General features: G+C 41.2%; 3 protein-coding genes across 6 annotated transcripts; 1 reads left to right on the top strand and 2 right to left on the bottom strand.

The window, feature by feature from the left end:
• Nucleotides 1–270: 270 nt before the first annotated feature.
• Nucleotides 271–5,540, bottom strand: LOC308109014 (putative G-protein coupled receptor). Of its 2 annotated transcripts, none has more exons than XM_080462352.1 (2): nt 5,073–5,540; nt 271–2,241 (listed from the first exon to the last, which is right to left on the bottom strand). In XM_080462352.1, the coding sequence occupies exon 2, from the start codon at nt 2,139–2,141 to the stop codon at nt 861–863; it is 1,281 nt and encodes a 426-aa protein (XP_080318478.1). In that variant the 5' UTR covers nt 2,142–2,241; nt 5,073–5,540; the 3' UTR covers nt 271–860. The 2 variants fall into 2 exon arrangements, with proteins under 2 accessions (XP_080318478.1, XP_080318479.1); XM_080462353.1 differs by having other exon boundaries at nt 277–2,241; nt 5,087–5,357.
• Nucleotides 5,541–6,458: 918 nt separating this feature from the next.
• LOC308108150 (uncharacterized protein) lies at nt 6,459–10,099 on the bottom strand. Of its 2 annotated transcripts, none has more exons than XM_080460903.1 (6): nt 9,773–10,099; nt 9,218–9,580; nt 8,946–9,102; nt 7,775–7,941; nt 7,294–7,522; nt 6,459–7,144 (listed from the first exon to the last, which is right to left on the bottom strand). In XM_080460903.1, the coding sequence occupies exons 2-6, from the start codon at nt 9,371–9,373 to the stop codon at nt 6,942–6,944; spliced, it is 912 nt and encodes a 303-aa protein (XP_080317029.1). In that variant the 5' UTR covers nt 9,374–9,580; nt 9,773–10,099; the 3' UTR covers nt 6,459–6,941. The 2 variants fall into 2 exon arrangements, with proteins under 2 accessions (XP_080317029.1, XP_080317030.1); XM_080460904.1 differs by having other exon boundaries at nt 9,218–9,494; nt 9,773–10,072.
• Nucleotides 10,100–10,193: 94 nt separating this feature from the next.
• On the top strand, nt 10,194–16,667 carry rrp9 (ribosomal RNA processing 9, U3 small nucleolar RNA binding protein). 2 transcript variants are annotated; one of them, XM_080461795.1, is made up of 15 exons: nt 10,194–10,407; nt 10,532–10,617; nt 11,399–11,511; nt 11,601–11,668; nt 12,418–12,459; nt 12,559–12,685; nt 12,802–12,926; nt 13,032–13,124; nt 13,220–13,320; nt 13,407–13,541; nt 13,997–14,059; nt 14,213–14,370; nt 14,490–14,569; nt 14,945–15,018; nt 16,098–16,667. In XM_080461795.1, exons 1-15 carry the CDS (start codon nt 10,330–10,332, stop codon nt 16,201–16,203), a joined length of 1,449 nt encoding a protein of 482 aa, XP_080317921.1. In that variant the 5' UTR covers nt 10,194–10,329; the 3' UTR covers nt 16,204–16,667. The 2 variants fall into 2 exon arrangements, with proteins under 2 accessions (XP_080317921.1, XP_080317922.1); XM_080461796.1 differs by having other exon boundaries at nt 10,213–10,407; nt 14,213–14,358.
• The last annotated feature ends 183 nt before the right edge of the window (nt 16,668–16,850 follow it).

Below are 16,850 nucleotides of genomic sequence, written 5' to 3'. Positions count from 1 at the left end.
TATTTCTCCTATTCAGAGATATTTTTAACATATAATATATTTAATATGAGTGATTGTAGTTGATTGTTTATCAAATATAGATTGCAGAAAATGTTGTTTGTGATTTCCTGACACTGCAAAACAAATGTCTGTAGAAAAACAGAAATAGATATTTTCAAGTTAAAAGAGAATTTGTTTTTTACTATTGTTGTATATAATATAATGTACAGAAAATACAAAATAAGTAAATGTTTGAATAGCATACATGTACGAATGACTCAGACTTGATGTATAGTAAGTCAATGATCCTGATATTTATTTGCTCATTTATGTCAATAAGAATAACAAATCTTAGAACAAAAGATGAATGTCTCTCTTATTTCTGTATGATGAATAATATATACATGGATTACTGAAACATAAATACATCTTGAAAACATAGGATTTTATCATCATTACAAAGGGGGTCTCCCCTGGAGTCAAACATTTTATAAAAAAAACAAGTGGTTTTCAAAATGTAGAAATTTTGAAAAGAAATAAATGAACACATCCTTTGTGAGACAAAAATCAATGCAGATTTTGACCTAATTGTGATTTTTCAATTAAAAATGTCATATTTGTGTTCATCATTCTTTATTTGAAAAGTCTACAGCGACTATACTTCAGCAGTAAGAATAAAGTCTCACTATCACTTTTTCCACAGAAACAGAATTAAGCAAATCCATCAACTTTCAGGTTGCAACTTTAGATATTAAAAGCACGTCAAATTTGAAAAGACAATAATTTGTCATATCTATATATATGTTACAGATATAAAGTAACGCAGCGCTCATGTCGGTCCTTTATACTGAGCAGGTTACTTCAGCTGGGGCACAACACATCTATGTGAACTCCTCGGGGATCTGTCCTGGTATCCTGAAAGCCGCCTGCCCAGTTTGATCCAGAGTGCTCCTGGGACTGGACGTGGCAAAGCTTGCACGTGTCTCCAGTGTGCAGCTGGTCCTGTGGAGGAACTGCATGAAGTTCTCATGGGCTGAACCCTCGTGGCTGGAAACGGCCAGCTCCGTCGGCCGCGCCGAGTAGCAGCGCCTCAGCTTACAAAGCTCCTCTCTGATCTGCCGGTTGAGAAGCCCGTAGAAAAAAGGGTTGATCGCAAAGGAGGAGTACGCCAACCAGGTGACTGCCTCCCCCAGGCCGTCGGGGACGTGCGGCGTTGCATCGAGCATCAAATGGAAGTGGAAGGCAAAGTAAGGCAGCCAGCAGATCAGAAACTGGCCAACAATAACGACCAGGGTGAGGGCGGCTTTTCCACCGCCAAAAGGCCGGTCACGCATAATCCTGCGGGGAGCATTGCGAGTTGTGATTATAGTAGTCTGGCTGTTTATCGAGTCAGAACGATGCTTGTGCTGGCTGTTTGTCCAGGAGGGCAGAGGTCCGTGCTGCCGAGCAGCCACCCGGGCCACCTTATACACGTTGCAGTAGACGGCAAAAATGACACCAGCTGGCAGACAGAAACAGCTGATGCTGAAGAGCACTGAGAAAATGCGCCTGTGGTCACTGTGGCTCCAGTGCAGGGAGCAGTGTGCAGCGCTGATGGAGCTCAGGCTGCTGTAAGACGACCACCCAAACACAGTGGACAAGCCCAGCAGGGCAGAAGCCACCCACACCATCACCATCACGGCTGCGGTCAGCTTCAGTGTCATCTTGACCTCGTAGCGCATGGGGTGGACGATGTAGTAGTAACGCTCCACGCTGATGGCCGTGATGGTGAAGATGGAGGCGGCGATGAGGATCACGTTTAGGAACACGTAGACCTGGCACTCCAGCACGGTGAACGCCACGCCGGCGAAGTACGGGGAGCTGCACACGATGCCGAGAGGCATCAGCAAAATGGCACACAGCAGGTCCACCGCGCAGAGGTGGCACACGAAGGTAAACTTCCTGAGGTGAGGCGCTTTGATGACGACCACCAGGACAGCGGTGTTGGCCAGGAGTGCCAAGACGTTCAGGGTCACCATGAAAAATATCCCCGTCACGTCCTTGAATTGTGTCTGGCGGTTGGGAAGAGTGCCCAGCTGTCTGCTGGGGGCAGAGGGCGCCGGAGCCCACGCAGCTGCGCTGTCGTTATATTCGGGGGTCAGATATGAGCTGGTCGCCTCCATGATTCATAATAAAGGTTTCAATGTACAAATCTGTATTCCACATTCCTCCATGACTCAGTGATGAGGCTCCTTCAGACATGGGATTAAACACTCTTTATTCCTGAAAGAAAGAAAAAACAAAGAAGTCATCATTTGCAGTAACTGAACTAAAATACAAACAGGATTTTAACATCAAACATTTATTTATTTATTTATTTATTTATTTATTTATTTATTTATTTATTTATTTATTTATTTATTTATTTATTTATTTAGGTAACTTGAAGCATTTTAATTAACCTTTGCACACAACATTGCATTTAATCACTTTTCAGCATAAAATAAAATCTCTGAACAAAGATTCACTCCTTCATACATTCAGCAGCTGCAGAGCAACGTGCTTCAAAGTTGTATTTGTGGCAACTTGGTCCTTGAAGCCCCAAGTGCCTCGTGTTTACATTCAATTCTTCCTCTAATTTTGGAATTCCTGCTTTTGCTGCTTTTACACTTGAGGGGGAATCAAAACAGCTTTCTGCTACATGTTGGCATGCAGGAGGAGTTTGCAGGCGGTAAAACCAAACAGAGTTTTTATAAAGCTTTATTGAGAGTAGAGGGACTGCCGCCGCTAGATAATCACTTGCCTATTTGTGTGTTCTTAGTAAGAATGCGCATGTTAAAAAAGGATGTTCTGTTAACATGAAAAGAAAAAATCCTGATTGAACAGTGGTACTCCCCCTTCCTCTCATAATCCAAAGGTATGATTGAAGGTTTATTGGTAACTCTGAACTGTGGTAGTTGATTGCTGCTCTGTATTTCTTCTGTGATAAAGTGGGGCACGTGCAGCTTGTGTTTTGTTCCGGTAAGTCAATCCCTCCCCGAGTCTGGATAAAGCATGCAAATGGTTAAAGGAACATTTTGTCCTTCCTCACTGCATCTATAAATTGGAGTTGTTTTGTTTCATACACTGTGAAAATACTTGATCATTGGTGTTTTTATTTAAATTTTTTGTATGTTTCCATATGTACTATCTGTATTATGTCAGCCAATGTACTACTCAGTTACTGGGTTGTTTTTATATTTGATTTAGTATAATTCCACTTATGTTTACATGATGTGATTTCTAGGAACTGATCAGTAACATCCGGTTAAGAAAAGCCAGTTTCTACTTCCCTTTATGTTGCTCTGTTGTTCAGTGAACTCACAGGAAATTAAGACTCAAAATAATTCAACCTTTAGAACCCTGGTAACTGTTTAAAATCAATATCTTCAGTTTGTGTGGCAGGGCTTTAATCACGCAGCGTTTTCAGCCTCATGATGAATCAACACAACATGAAAGTTAACCTGAGTCACAATGGGCATTAAATATATACTGCTGGACAATGAATTCACCTTCAGTGTATCATCAAGGATCATTCCTCCCACTAAAGTCTAACAGAACGTGTATGGATATGAACATCCAGGGATATCTACTGGAAAATTGCAGCGCAGGAAGACACACATGCAAGCAAATCAATAACTATTTAGATTGTTTGTGGGAACATTAAGGAAAGGACACTCTCTCTTTGCTGAGGAGGAGACATGATCAATTGGAATAATTCATGGAGGATGCCCTGTCTCTCCTCCATCCATCTCCATCCTTTAGAAATGAAAGATAATGAGTGTGCTTGTTTCAGCCCAGCTGCAGGGAGCCGGCTGCATTGATTAGTATGTGTTCAGTGTCACCCCGCTGTGTGCCATCAAAGAGGAAGCGTCTCAGCAGCCCAGGTCTGACCTCAAAACGCTGGACAAATCTACAAGTACTGTATATTACACTTATGAGTTCTGTAGACAATGCAATGCTTTCACACATCTGCGCTGCTTCCATTGCATCAATCCACTCATCTCGTTCTAATCAGGTTTGGGATGTATGACCGTGGAGGATGCAGTGTCCTAAATACTTGAGCTCGCTTTCTGCCAGTGATCCACTGATGCTCTCCGCTGCTGTAATCTTCTCTGGTGGACAGCTATTGGCAGGCCACATTTGTGCTGTGATTTATCCTCAGGAGGGACTGGTGCATGTACATTCTCATACACATTATGTAAGGGCGCCCTCGTTTTTGTTTCAGTTTGCAGCTCAGGCCTATTCTACATCCTCCAGGCCCATGTTTTACAGCTGAGCGGGTTCAACATGTTCAGCCGCGAAGTCATCCCACATATATTTAATTCACTAAAAGGCTCTGTGATGTGTTCAATACAAAACATGCAGATAATTTAGGATCTCTTGCTATTCTTCACTATTAGTACTCTTATGAAAGAGAAAAGAAGTCCACTCATCAGTGATGGTCCCGAAATTCACAATTTTCAAGCCATAAACAGCTGATAAGGTTAAATAGACACGTTGTGAAAAAGCACAATTGGCCTAAGAATATCCTACAAGCGAAATAAAAAGGCGGGCAAATATTTGCAATTATCAAACGTTTGCAATAATTGGGATAAAATGACTTTCATCTGCTAATCCTGTCTGAGAGAGCAGGAATGAAAATAGGCTACCGTTACATTTGATTGGGTACTAGATGGAAAAAGTTCATTAAATAAGTTCAAGTGTATTATTTCAAAATATTTTCCATATTTTATACTCGCAGCATCATTGTGCATGTTTATTACAGGGCTTCAAATATGTTTGTTATTTTTATCACGTTTGTAGACGCATTACATTTCTGCATGTATTTGTCTGCGCCTTCCTTGTAAAACATGCATCCATGTGTTTCACTACTTGTTTTAAAATCACAAAAACTCCTTTTTCATTTGAAGTCGGTACCCAACAGGAAGGGAAGGTACAAAAAAACAAAAAACTTTGCTAGTGTACTTTTACTTATAAAGATTTATCATTTTGTAGAGGTTTTCTTAATTATTTCTTAATTGTCTTTCTGTTTTAAAAGAAGAAGAAGAAGAAAACTATGTGTGAAAACTTACCAAGTACTGCTTACATTTTGAAAATTGTCTGTCGGTCCTCCAAAATGTTCTCCTGAGGCTGAATATTTCCAAAACATGATGATAAGTCTTATCTGTCAAACCTTGCAAATAATATGAAACTCAGCACCCAGATGTTGAATCCAGGTGCATCAAAATGCTGCTCCAGCTTTCAAAGATCCATCAGGATCTGTGTTCTTCTGCAAATTCTCATGAAAACAGCAGATTTCCCAAATGCACGTGTCTGGAGAAAGGGAACCCCCGGAGAGAACTGATAGTGCCAGAGAGAGAGAGAGAGAGAGAGAGAGAGAGACATCACTTGCAGTTGGAGGAAGAGGATGGACACAGGGAGGAGCCAGCTTCCGGTGGCTGTTCACAGGAGATGACTGCATCAATCCACCACCCACTGACATGAGCCATGATGTCTTTCAGCAGTCCGTATGTGGCCGTGGCTGTCACACACTGACCACTGTCCATGTTGTGACACACGCTCCTTTATTCTCCACGGCTTCTGTGAGAATGAGGACAATAAAGCATTAGTTGGATTAGTTCAGTACATTCATCTCTCTCTCTCTCTCTCTCTCTCTCTCTCTCTCTCTCTCTCTCTCTCTCTCTCTCTCCTCTCTCTCCTTCACATCAATGATTATTGATTTTCGTTCTGGGGATTTTCATTTTCTCTCCCAGGTGAAATGAGTCCCCACTGGTTAGTATGCACTCAGGCTGAAAGACAAAAACGTATTATGTTTCAATAACTTATGGCGACATCACATTGAATCACTACCATTTCTTTCAGACTGACTTTTGAACTCCATTGCAACTACTTCTTGACCAACTCCAAAACATGGAACAGCTTTAAAATCTGTGTCTTTGTGTAAAAATCTGATTTTCCTCATGGGGACTTATAAATATTTGTCCCCACCGTGGCATAACTCCCCAATTTGTGATTAGCAACACACACCCTACTTTATCCCTAAAGGGCCATTGTACTGCTCATATTCAGACATAACTACCACCCAAATTTTTCATTTTTCTGATGTGAACAAGATCATTTAATATCACTCTGTGAACACACCTCCCACAACAAAAAGGCTTATATTGCATCCTTAGTCTAATGTAATATTTTCCCATTGTAAGTCTTAAAACTGAAACCCTCCTCCATAACCTGGATTCATGTTTCCCACAAAAATGTAATTGTAGGTTTCCACAATGTAGATAAAAACACAGACACAAGTCTTTTTCCAGTGGCAAAAACCTTGAACTTTGCATAACGGCCTGCAGGAAAGCCCGAAAGAGGGATTGACACTGACCTCTGCAGGCTGCTCCTGAGGTAAAACTAGTGTGAGAGAGCATATTGTACTTTACTGCGATGAAGGAACAGTCGAGAGAATTCAGGCTTCAAAAGTTTATTGGCTCCTACATACCGACAACAGATGTGATTAACACATTGAGGAGGAAGGAAGAGTTATCATTTACAGCATAAGGTGAGAGTGCAAATGCATCTAGAACCACAGTGTCACTTCTTGTAAAGCACAGTTGATCATGAACAAGGTACAAACAAGGTCCTTTATTATATTGCGACATTAGAATGTCCTACTTACTAATACAAATGTTACTTCTTCGAAAATATAAATGCCTGTCAAACATGAACGTCACACACTAGGTCCCTAACACAGCCATTCTGAAACACAGCAAGAATTAAAAAAAAAAAAAAAAGACACCTTTTTATTTTTATTTTTTTTTTAAATCATTGAGACTTCAGTTCTATCATACTTAGACCATATTGCAATGCATAACAAATTAAATAAGACCAGTCATATGTTTCCATCAGACATGAAAACCCAGTGACAAACAGGTGAAGGCAGGCCGGAGACGCTATAAGTGCGAGTCACTCGACATCGCTCCGTTTTCAGGCAGAAGGGCAGCGTCTCGACAAAAGCTTTGATCCGTCAGGTTTTTGGGTTCCGATTTACCCAAACCAAGTCTCTTCTTCAATAATTTGTCTTCGTTATTCAGCTTTGTGCGGATGGCGGTTTTTATCTGGCTGTTGTCGACACCAAACTTGACAGTGACGTGATCTTGAAAGAAGAGAAAGCAAATTGAATTTTTAGAGCTGTCGAACTGTCTTGGAAAAAGAGGCAGAAACACCCATTTTAAGACAGGATAGGAATAGTAAGAGTTGGAAAATGTTTGTTGCCTCAATAACATGAGATGTACTTTAGCTTACCAATTATACTTTTCAGGATGTCAGGTGGGAGTTGTGGCTTGTGGCAATCCTCTCCTGTGAAGGCGTTCCTCCGGCCCTGCAGGGAGTGCGTGGCCAGTGTTTCTCTGTCGAAAAGAATCATCAGCAGCGCCGACGTGTACTTCTTGTAGTCGGGGATCTCTGCAATGCGCTCGTAAAGCTTTTTAGGCACTTGGAGATTCTCAGCGAGATAGAGGAAGTCGAGGTCATCCTGAAAGTGAAGAATATTAGCTCTTAATTTGGGAATTTCACTGACTGAATTGACACGGAAGTTTTTTTTATTTACGATTTTTTTAACAGTTGTTCAATCTCCCTCAAAACAACGCATGTCTTAAAAATGAGCACTTATACAGAGTTCTACAAAGATGTTTTGGGGGGGAAAAATAAAGTAAATGAGACAAGCAATCTGCCAACATTTTGAATTTTTTTTAAAAGAGACAAGAAGCATCCAGCAGATACTGACCTCTGGTATATTGTGAGCAGCTCCCATCTCAGCGTCGGCCAAGAAAGCAACACCCTCATCGGAGTTTGGTGGTGCAACTGATGCTTCTTCTCCTTGGAGAACGTGATCCAGAGTGACTCGCAGTTCATGCGCCGTGTGTCTCATCTGCATCATAAGAGTGTTCATCTCTGCAGAAAGTTTGGAATTAGTTAGTGAAGTACATTTCTGCCAAGGCTTCAAGGCCAGATTTGTTGTTTGTTTTTTTTTAAACTACTGAAATGACAAAAGCATACTTCTCCTGCAGGCTGTGAGGAGCCGCAATATCCAATACTTCGGTTCACCTTTACTAATTCAATCTCCCTCAGTGATGAACAAATACTTTCTTTACCTCTTTCAGCATCTTAAACTGATTTAAAACTGAAAATGTATTTAGTCGAGATAGTACTTTCGATTTATTTACAGATGTTTTTAAAATATGCAACATATAAGTAGTGTAAATTAGTTGTATTCTATGTGTCTGTAAATACATGTAGGATGATTCTTGGACGACAACCTCTCCGCTGAAATATTTATTGGTTATATTCCAGCCCCTTCCACTGGAGACCGATATCACAATTTGCATTTAGGAACTGACCTGATGATCACTGCATGCAATCCAACTCCTTCGCTTTCATTTTGAAGGTGGTCGTCTTACTTTGGTGGTCTATGCAGTTCATCGTTGTGGGCATCGCTTTATCCACATTATTATTATTTTCAAATCGAACTCGTGCTTTGGCCCGCCAAAGAAGTCCTAGTTTTTCGTATGGTCCCCCTCGACAATAGGATATGCCTTTATCGAACTCACGGTGATAACATGCCGTTATCTACCCCACAATAATCACACACCCTTGGTTTAGGCTATCAACCTATAACAATAAAACACTATATATCCTGTAAGCATTATCAAATGATATGGTTCTTTATATCACTCTTTCAATTAACAACTTTTAATTAGATTACTCACTGACGTTCAAATGTGTTATCACGTCATTTAAACTCAACTTTGTGTCACTAAATTCAAGCAAATTTACAAAAAAATATGTGACAAAACAACAATGAATGAAAAAAAAATCCCAGCTACAGCGTTGATTGGGCTTCAATCACTTCACTGTGAGCTTGAGTTTCTTAAGATAATGAGAGACTTTTCACACACCTTTGAGTTCCCTCAGCTCTCTCTCTGCCAGAATCCTACATCTGCGCTCATATTTGAGTTGTGCCTGCAGTTGCTCGATTTTCATGAGGAGGCTGATGGTGTCTGTTCTGATTCCTGCACTTGCAATGTTTTCTTCATCAAAATCAAGGCTTTCGTGCTGCCAGAATGAAAAGGGGGAAATGAAGAGAAAGAGAGACAATATTCACGTGCACGGGAATACTTCTTTTTGTTTTTGCAAAAAGTTGTGTTGATGCACTCTTGGAGCTTCTCACCTCCTGGTTGGGGAGAGGAGAGTAGCTGGGCTCCTCGGGCAGCCGGTACTTCTCCTCCACTGGATCGCAGCCAAACTCCTGCACATGTGCGCCGATCTTGATCATCTTCACCGGCGGCAGTGCTGGAGTCGTTCCGGCGTCTCTCTTCGGTGGCATGGAGGGTGGGGAAGAGCTGCTAAGAGTGTGGTGGTGGTGGTGAGTGGATGTGTGTGTGTGTGTGTGTGTGTGTGTGTGGAGGGGGGGGGGGGAGGTCGACCTGTGAGGATCTGCTTCCTCTCTGGATGGGAAGATGCACTCAAACTTAGGAGTCAAACTTTTTCAGTCACTTGGCGACGCACGGACGCCTCTTATAGACGTGTTCATCTGAAACAAGATGTTAATGTTTTGGGTTTTTTTCCAGTTCACACTGCACACACCAACACCACCCTCCTCCTCCCCCCGACGCCCCCTCCCAGAACACTTCTTATAGCCCCCAGCTCAGTGATGCAAACTGCGTCTGAGTAACACCATGATGGAAAAAAAACCCGTGTGAAAATGTAGTAATGTCAGCCTCACCTGGCCGCTTGGGTTTACCTCCACGACTCACTGAAAACACTGTGAGGACAAAGACTTCACAGTACACACTGCGTAGTAGAGGAAGTAGTAGTACTACTGCAGTAGTGCAGTACATAGATCCTCATGTGATTATGGCTTTTTTTCATCAGTCGCACCACACATTTCGCTTCAAACTCAAGCGAAATACCCTTCCTATTTTTACCTCCTACTCCGTGTGGTTCACGTGTGTCTATGTTTAATGTAAAGGAAAACGCATATTATATTTGCAATAATGTCCGGAACGAAGCTGCGAAACCGTATTCCCCGAGGGAAGTATTTCACATCAGTACTGCTTCCTGTTCGGTTGATGTTTCACTTCAGCCAATCAAAATGCAGAGATTCTACAAAAGGCGGGACCTGGGTGAAAATAGCTAATCAGCGTGCGGACAGCTGCAACATTCACTTCCTAGGTTGGTTGCACGAGACACATGTGGGTCTAATGTTGACTGCAGGAGCAAGTTAAAGAGTTTACTGTGATTACAGCTTCTTTCTGTGTTTTTTTTTTTGAACACGTCACTATGTCATTTTTTATAAAAGGGAAGGAAAACCCCAAATCAGCCAAAAGGGGGAAGAACACGGCGGTGCCGAAACGAAAGGTAGGAAAGCTGAAGTGTTAGCAGGGGAGCTAAAGGCTGCTCACCTCATCCTACCTGTTGTAGTTTCACACTTTAAAGAGTCATTTCTCATCCATCTGACCCTCTCTGGAACCTTCCCCATCAGGCTGCCGGAGGCTCAGTTGAAGTACGAGCAAAGAAACCATCTTCTAAATACAACGAAGAGATTTCCAGCGATTCTGAGGCAGAGAGGTGTGTTTCTCATGTGGTCATTTAAGTTGTTTATAACTTATCGCTTGTGTTTTCTGGTTTCACAAAATGATGGTTCAAGGAATTGTTTTTGGCCCTAGAGAGGAAAGGTTAAAAGTCAGTAGGACATGTACTATTTCGTGTCAATGGGTCATCATGAATTTAAGCATATGAGAATCACTTGTGGGATTCCTCAAGGCTCCATTCTTGGGCCTCTTTTATTTAACATCTACATGCTTCTCTAGCTCAGATCATGGAACATTACAACATCTATCATAATTGGGCATATGATACACAGCTCTATATATCGGTGTCAGTGAATGACAGCAATAAACAAAACTTGCTTAACACTATTTGAAGAATTGTGCATGAATTAAAGGATTTTTAACTGAAAAAGATTCAGAGAAACATTAATGCGATTATTTTCAGAAGGCTGGGTTATTGTAATGATGTGTTACAAGCCTCGATAAAAACTATAATAAATACAATTCGATAGTTACAGTTCATCCAACACAAAGAGGGCAGAGCACATCACACCTGTATCCTGTGTGTCAAAGGATGAACTTCAAAATCGTACTACTTTTCAATAAACCATCCGGTCATAATTGTTGTCCTTTATCTTGTGCACTTATTTGATTGTCTTTAATTATACATTTATCCTGTTTCATTAAAAACAAGATAAGTAAAAAAAAAAAAAGAGCGTTGTACTCCTTTAGTTTTTCTCCTGTCTGATGCTCATATTTTGTCGAGTTGGTTTATAGATATGCTTGTTTTCGTCTTTCAGCTCCACAGTGCCCAAGAAGAAAAAGACCAATGAGGACATTGAATATGAGGAGACACCGCAGGAGAAGAAGCTGAGATTAGCTAAACTTTATCTGGAGCAGCTGAAGCATGAAGGTAAGCTTGTGTTATAAATGTCAGGTAACTTTATGAAGCTGTAACGGCGAGACGACGAGGATAATAACAAGATTTGTTGTTGTTATCAGAGGAAGATAAAGCAGAAGAAGACGCCTTCGAGACGGACCTGGTTGCAGGAAGACTTCAGGAAGAAGTGGTTAGTTTTCTGAAGGAGTGGATAAAGAAGTCTTTTGATTGGAAAAATTTACTTTTCCTCTCATTATATTTTACTTTCAGGTTTCTGCAATTTCAGTCACAATATGCATTCGGTTGGACTTTATCCTTGTTTGAAAACTGCATCTCTTTGTCATTTAACCAATAACCATCTATTAAAAATGTTGAATCTATTTCTAAGAAATTAACTCGTAGGGCATCAAAATGTCCTTATGTTCACTAATATTTACCAAAATCCAAAGGCAGCTTCATGCTCCTCTGTTTAGTTTGCAGAAGTGCAATTAGCCTTTTAGCGTTCCTCATAATTTTGCTATTGATTGTTGGTCTTTTGATAACCATGTAAACAAAAGCAACTAACATTGAGTCGCTGATGTCAGTGTAAACCAGGTTAATGAAACATTTAAGATTTCATGTTCTGTTTCCATTTGTTTGAATTGTCTGAGTAATTTTCTCTTTTGACTGATCGTTGCAACTCTATAGCTTCTGTGAAATCATTAAACGAGTCTAAGCACCGTATTTATATATATCAACCTCTGAGTATTTAGTTTTGCAGCAACATGGCAAGCTGTCATAACTGACAGGGTTGTTTTTGGCTTATCGTCTCTTATTTTAATATATATACATCTAAATGAAAAACTTTATTGTTGTACATTGTCATTTATTTAGGTTGTGATGTTGGTAATAATTGCAGGCTGTTGTGTTGACTTGTCAGTGTTTGAATTCTTCTTTCAGCTCGAGCAAAAAGGAAAGCTTCAGCGTCTTATTGCCAAAGATGTAAGTACAAATTTAGTTTCCTTCAGCAGCTGCATGTATAGAAATGATTGTAAAAAATCAAAGACTCTGTCAAACCAAGTGATGTCTTCTACCTTGCAGCTGATACCACCAGACGCTTCGGAGATCAGAGTATTGAGAGGACACAAACTTCCTATTACCTGTCTGGTCATCTCACCAGATGACAAGTGCATCTTCTCTGCTGCCAAAGACTGCTCCATCATCAAATGTCAGTGTAGAATGAATCCCTCTCCGGCTGGTGTTTGATTCCCATTCAGGGGAAAAAGAGTCACAAAACTTTATCCCGTCTTAGAGAACATGTCGCTTTCTCTTCTTTTTCTTCAGGGGATGTCCAGAGTGGCAAGAAACTGCACACAGTTCATGGTGGAAGGAAGGGGACGGAGGATCGCCATGTTGGGCACACAGCCCATATCCTGTGTATGGCCATATCATCAGATGGGAAATACCTGGTTAGTTGTGCTCGCTACACTGATTCTTAGTTTATTGAAAGTATCATTAGTAAACTGGTAAATGAAATGCTTGTGCGCTTGTTTGTTTGTTTGTTTGTATTTTAGGCCACCGGCGACATGAACAAACTGATCATGATTTGGGAGGCTGAGACGTGTAAACATCTGTATAAATTCACCGGACACAAAGGCCCTGTGTCGGTACGTTCTCATTTCTTCACCCTTTTTAATAGTATGGTGGTAAATATATCAAGTTTAATCCACCAGAGTAACATCCTCCTTTTCTTTTGTCGCAGGGTCTTTCGTTCAGGAAGGGATCTCACGATCTGTACAGTGCCTCCCACGACCGCTCAGTCAAAGTGTGGAACGTGGATGAGAACGCTTATGTGGAAACTCTGTGAGTGAACTAACGAGAACAATGTTCCTCGTCCTCGGTTCTGCCGCTGATCGTGGCATTCATACGGGTACTCTGCATCTCTGTAGCTTCGGACACCAGGATGCCATCACCGGACTGGACAGCCTGAGCCGTGAACGCTGCGTGACTGCAGGCGGTCGCGATCGGACTGTGAGGGTGTGGAAGATAGCCGAGGAGTCCCAGCTGGTTTTCCACGGACACGAGTGAGTTCCTTTTTATATTTGAAATTTGTGCTTCTGTTTTCTCCTCATTGGCGGCAGGTGCTTTATTAGATTTACATACTTTCTGTCAACCCTAATGATGGGGACCGAGGGCCTTGCTCAAGGACGCATACTGCATGTTATTTAGTATTGCTAGATGCTACTGCATCATCCTCACTTAATATTATAATCTAAATATGCTCCTCAAAGTAATTTGATTACTTTTCTGTGGTTGTTTAACCCAACATCTGCACTAAATCATGTCTTGACCAGCTTGTGTTTTCTATACATTTTATTTGCTGCTTCTACGTTTATTCAATCGTTGAATAGTTGTCCTGTATACAAAGACGAGTATTCATTGAAGTACTTTTGGAAAAGTTACATGACATGCTTTACTTGTAAGTTTTTTGTGTGTTCATGTCCAGTAAAGTTTAATATAGTTTCATAAAATCCTTCAGGGGCTCCATCGACTCCATCCAGCTCATCAACGAAGAGCACATGATAACTGGAGCCGATGACGGGTAACGCTTCATCTGCTGTTCTTTGCATCAATAATCAGCTCAGTGACTGTTCTTTCTTTTTTTTTTTTTGTTGTTTCTTACCCGGTTGTCATTTTGTGCTTGAATTAAATCGTGTTTCTCTTTTCTGCTCCCTTTTGTTTCCATTGACCTCAGCTCTTTGTCTCTTTGGAGTGTCAACAAGAAGAAGCCTCTCAGCACAGTGAAGCAGGCTCACGGTTGTCATGGCGATGCCGGGCTGGAGCAGCCTCACTGGGTCGCCTCGGTGGCGGCGCTTCACAACTCGGATACCGTTGCCTCAGGTGCCTCTGGCTGTGAGAGTCTCCTTCATGAGCTTTTTCTGATTTCATTAAAGAATTTGATAGAAGTTGCTGTGTTTTCAAATTTCTTTTTAATTCTGTTCATAGTGATGTGATAATGGTTTGTCTTGCAGGTTCCCACAATTCGCAGGTCACCGTATGGAAATGTGGGCAAAGTTACCGCGGACTTGAGCGTCTGTTCAGTGTACCAGTGGTAAGAGCTCAACCTGCTGCTCTACTGACACTAATCTAGAACCAGGAGGTTAAAGCCTCCTTTATTTATTTATTTGTTTTTTGTTAAAGTGGGGCTAAACATTTTACGTGTTTTACAGTTTTTACCTGCAGATTAAAATATACTTGGCAAATGTAATGTAAACATGGTGGAAATGGCCATTTTTTTGTAATAGAGAGGAATTTGCAGGTTTTTAAAGTCATGAAACTAACATCCTGTTGGAAGGATCTGAGTTTTCAGTAATCTGCAACTCGCACCCTGCTTCTCTCACAAGCCGTTTCCATTTAACTACACGTCATAACTGATGAATCTTCTGTGATTGTGTAAACAAACATGTTTTCTTTCTCCCCCGCTCAGTGTGGTTTTATCAACAGTCTGAAGTTTTCAAGCTCCGGTCGTTTCTTGGTGGCGGGAGTCGGACAGGAGCACAGGTAACGTTGTTTCCATAGAAACTGTCTCCGGCTCTGGTGCCCACGGATAATGAGTGTCGGCGCTGGCTCGAGCTAAATGACTCGCCCACTAGATGGCAGTGTGGTTCCACCTCGAGAGGCTCAGCCACAGGCGAAAACATGTCAGACATGACTTTAGTGATTTCTCTAAGTGAGATCACAGAAAGAATAATCCAGTAGCCGACTGAAGGAAACTCACGAAACACGCTCTTAGATAATGTCACACTTGAAAGATTTACTTTTTCTGCCAGCTGGAGACAAAAAAGATATGGAGGTGGAGGATTCTTTGTTTTCTCCCAGACAAGACATGGCGATACAGACACATCACATCTCGAATGAAATGAAGCCGTAGATCAGAAATGAGCAAATTTCAGCACTGTAAGGGCCAGATTATCTCAAAAGGCATCCGCTAAAGGGGTTTTTGAGGATTATAGCTGCTCAATTAAATAAAATTTACAAAAGTTTACAAAATGTATTAAAATAGTAAATCAGGGTGTGAATAGCTGAATTTTAATCTGCAGATTCATATTACGTGATCAGAGATTGTGATATTCCATATGAGTTCCAAATTTGGATTAATAATCCTGTTTTCAGTCGGATTACAGGCTGCACATGCTGAACGCTTGATCAGCGTTTATAGACAATTAAATCTCTGCAAAGTGAATAAAATGACTTTGATGCTGAATCTGATCCGACGCTCGGCAGAACCTCGAGTGTGAAGCGTCTCATCATTCCCGAGAACTTGTGCGTTCACCTCGGGCCACTGCAGCGACGTTTGGCTCCCCAATACAGTTTCTGTGATTAAATTACAGTGACACAGTGCCGTGGATATATTTCAGTGTTTGCTCAGCTTGCAGGGCTCCATCTGCATTGTGTCACGTTTTAAAGACGTGAGAAAACAAAAAGACGTGCAGTACTTTTACTGCTGGTAAACTACCAACTAACTGTCTGATTTGATGTCTTTACTGCAGTTTCTTTTTTTAATTTCATCCTAAAACCATTCTGTTCATTTCCATGTTTAAAGCTGCAATTTTCTTCCGTCCATTGTTCTTTTTGTACAGGTTGGGGCGTTGGTGGAGACTAAAAGAAGCCAAAAATGGGATCTACATTATTCCTCTGAATAGAAAGTCGTCAGATCCAGAAGATGTTGAAGTGGCTCAGCTGTGAAATGTCTTGTTTTGTTTTTTTTGTAAATTAAAACATGTCAAAACAAACATGTTTTTTTTTTCTTCCCCTTTGTTTGTGTACGTGCAGGCGAGGGCTGTGTTTCCTCCTCTGCTTGTTGTTTTTCTCGAAGTGCCTTTAAGTTTCCGCTTCACTGGAGAAATCGGAGCGCCGGTGTTTAGGTGGGCGGCGCCTGGACGGACCAAATGTGTGAAGAAGCCTGCATTGTAGGAGTCAGACCAGGACTTTATTTTAAGTTTGTTTCGTTTTGTTTTTCCTGAAAGTTGTGTTGCACTCGTCTCTGTCCAAATGTTTGCATGGGGAAAGTTTGGATTTACTTTGTGACAGTAACGGCTTCTTTCAGCTCTCCTGTCGGAGCACAATGTGAAACTCTCAGGAAGATTCATGTTGCCAGACGTCCTGTCTTAATAAATCAAAGTGGTTAATTATTTCACTACATGCAACTGATTACTGGATTTGCATCCTTTATCTCGTGTCCATTAACGAGCAAATCTCCCACAAGTGAATTTGCAGACGTCCGTCTTGACTTGTTTTATCTGACTGATCCAAACTGTTGATGCAGATGAGTCATTAGATTTTATCTCTTTTTCTAAACTCGACCACCTTCAGTTTGATATCACCAGTTACTC

Source organism: Lipophrys pholis, assembly GCF_963383615.2.
Source record: "Lipophrys pholis genome assembly, chromosome: 4".
Lineage (NCBI taxonomy): Eukaryota > Metazoa > Chordata > Actinopteri > Blenniiformes > Blenniidae > Lipophrys > Lipophrys pholis.
The sequence above is the reverse complement of the archived record's forward strand: the minus strand, read 5'-3'. Positions and strand labels throughout refer to the sequence as shown.

Bases quoted from the DNA above. Each gene is read 5' to 3' on its own strand.
- LOC308109014 (XM_080462352.1), bottom strand. From the start codon at position 2,141: ATGGAGGCGACCAGCTCATATCTGACCCCCGAATATAACGACAGCGCA.
- LOC308108150 (XM_080460903.1), bottom strand. From the start codon at position 9,373: ATGCCACCGAAGAGAGACGCCGGAACGACTCCAGCACTGCCGCCGGTG. The intron at 7,942-8,945 runs GTGTGTGAAAAG...AACTTTCTGCAG, and splicing joins AGAGCTGAGGGAACTCAAAG to AGATGAACACTCTTATGATG. The intron at 7,145-7,293 runs GTAAGCTAAAGT...TCTTCTTTCAAG, and splicing joins CATCCTGAAAAGTATAATTG to ATCACGTCACTGTCAAGTTT.
- rrp9 (XM_080461795.1), top strand. From the start codon at position 10,330: ATGTCATTTTTTATAAAAGGGAAGGAAAACCCCAAATCAGCCAAAAGG. The intron at 10,618-11,398 runs GTGTGTTTCTCA...TTCGTCTTTCAG, and splicing joins AGCGATTCTGAGGCAGAGAG to CTCCACAGTGCCCAAGAAGA. The intron at 11,669-12,417 runs GTTAGTTTTCTG...TTCTTCTTTCAG, and splicing joins GAAGACTTCAGGAAGAAGTG to CTCGAGCAAAAAGGAAAGCT.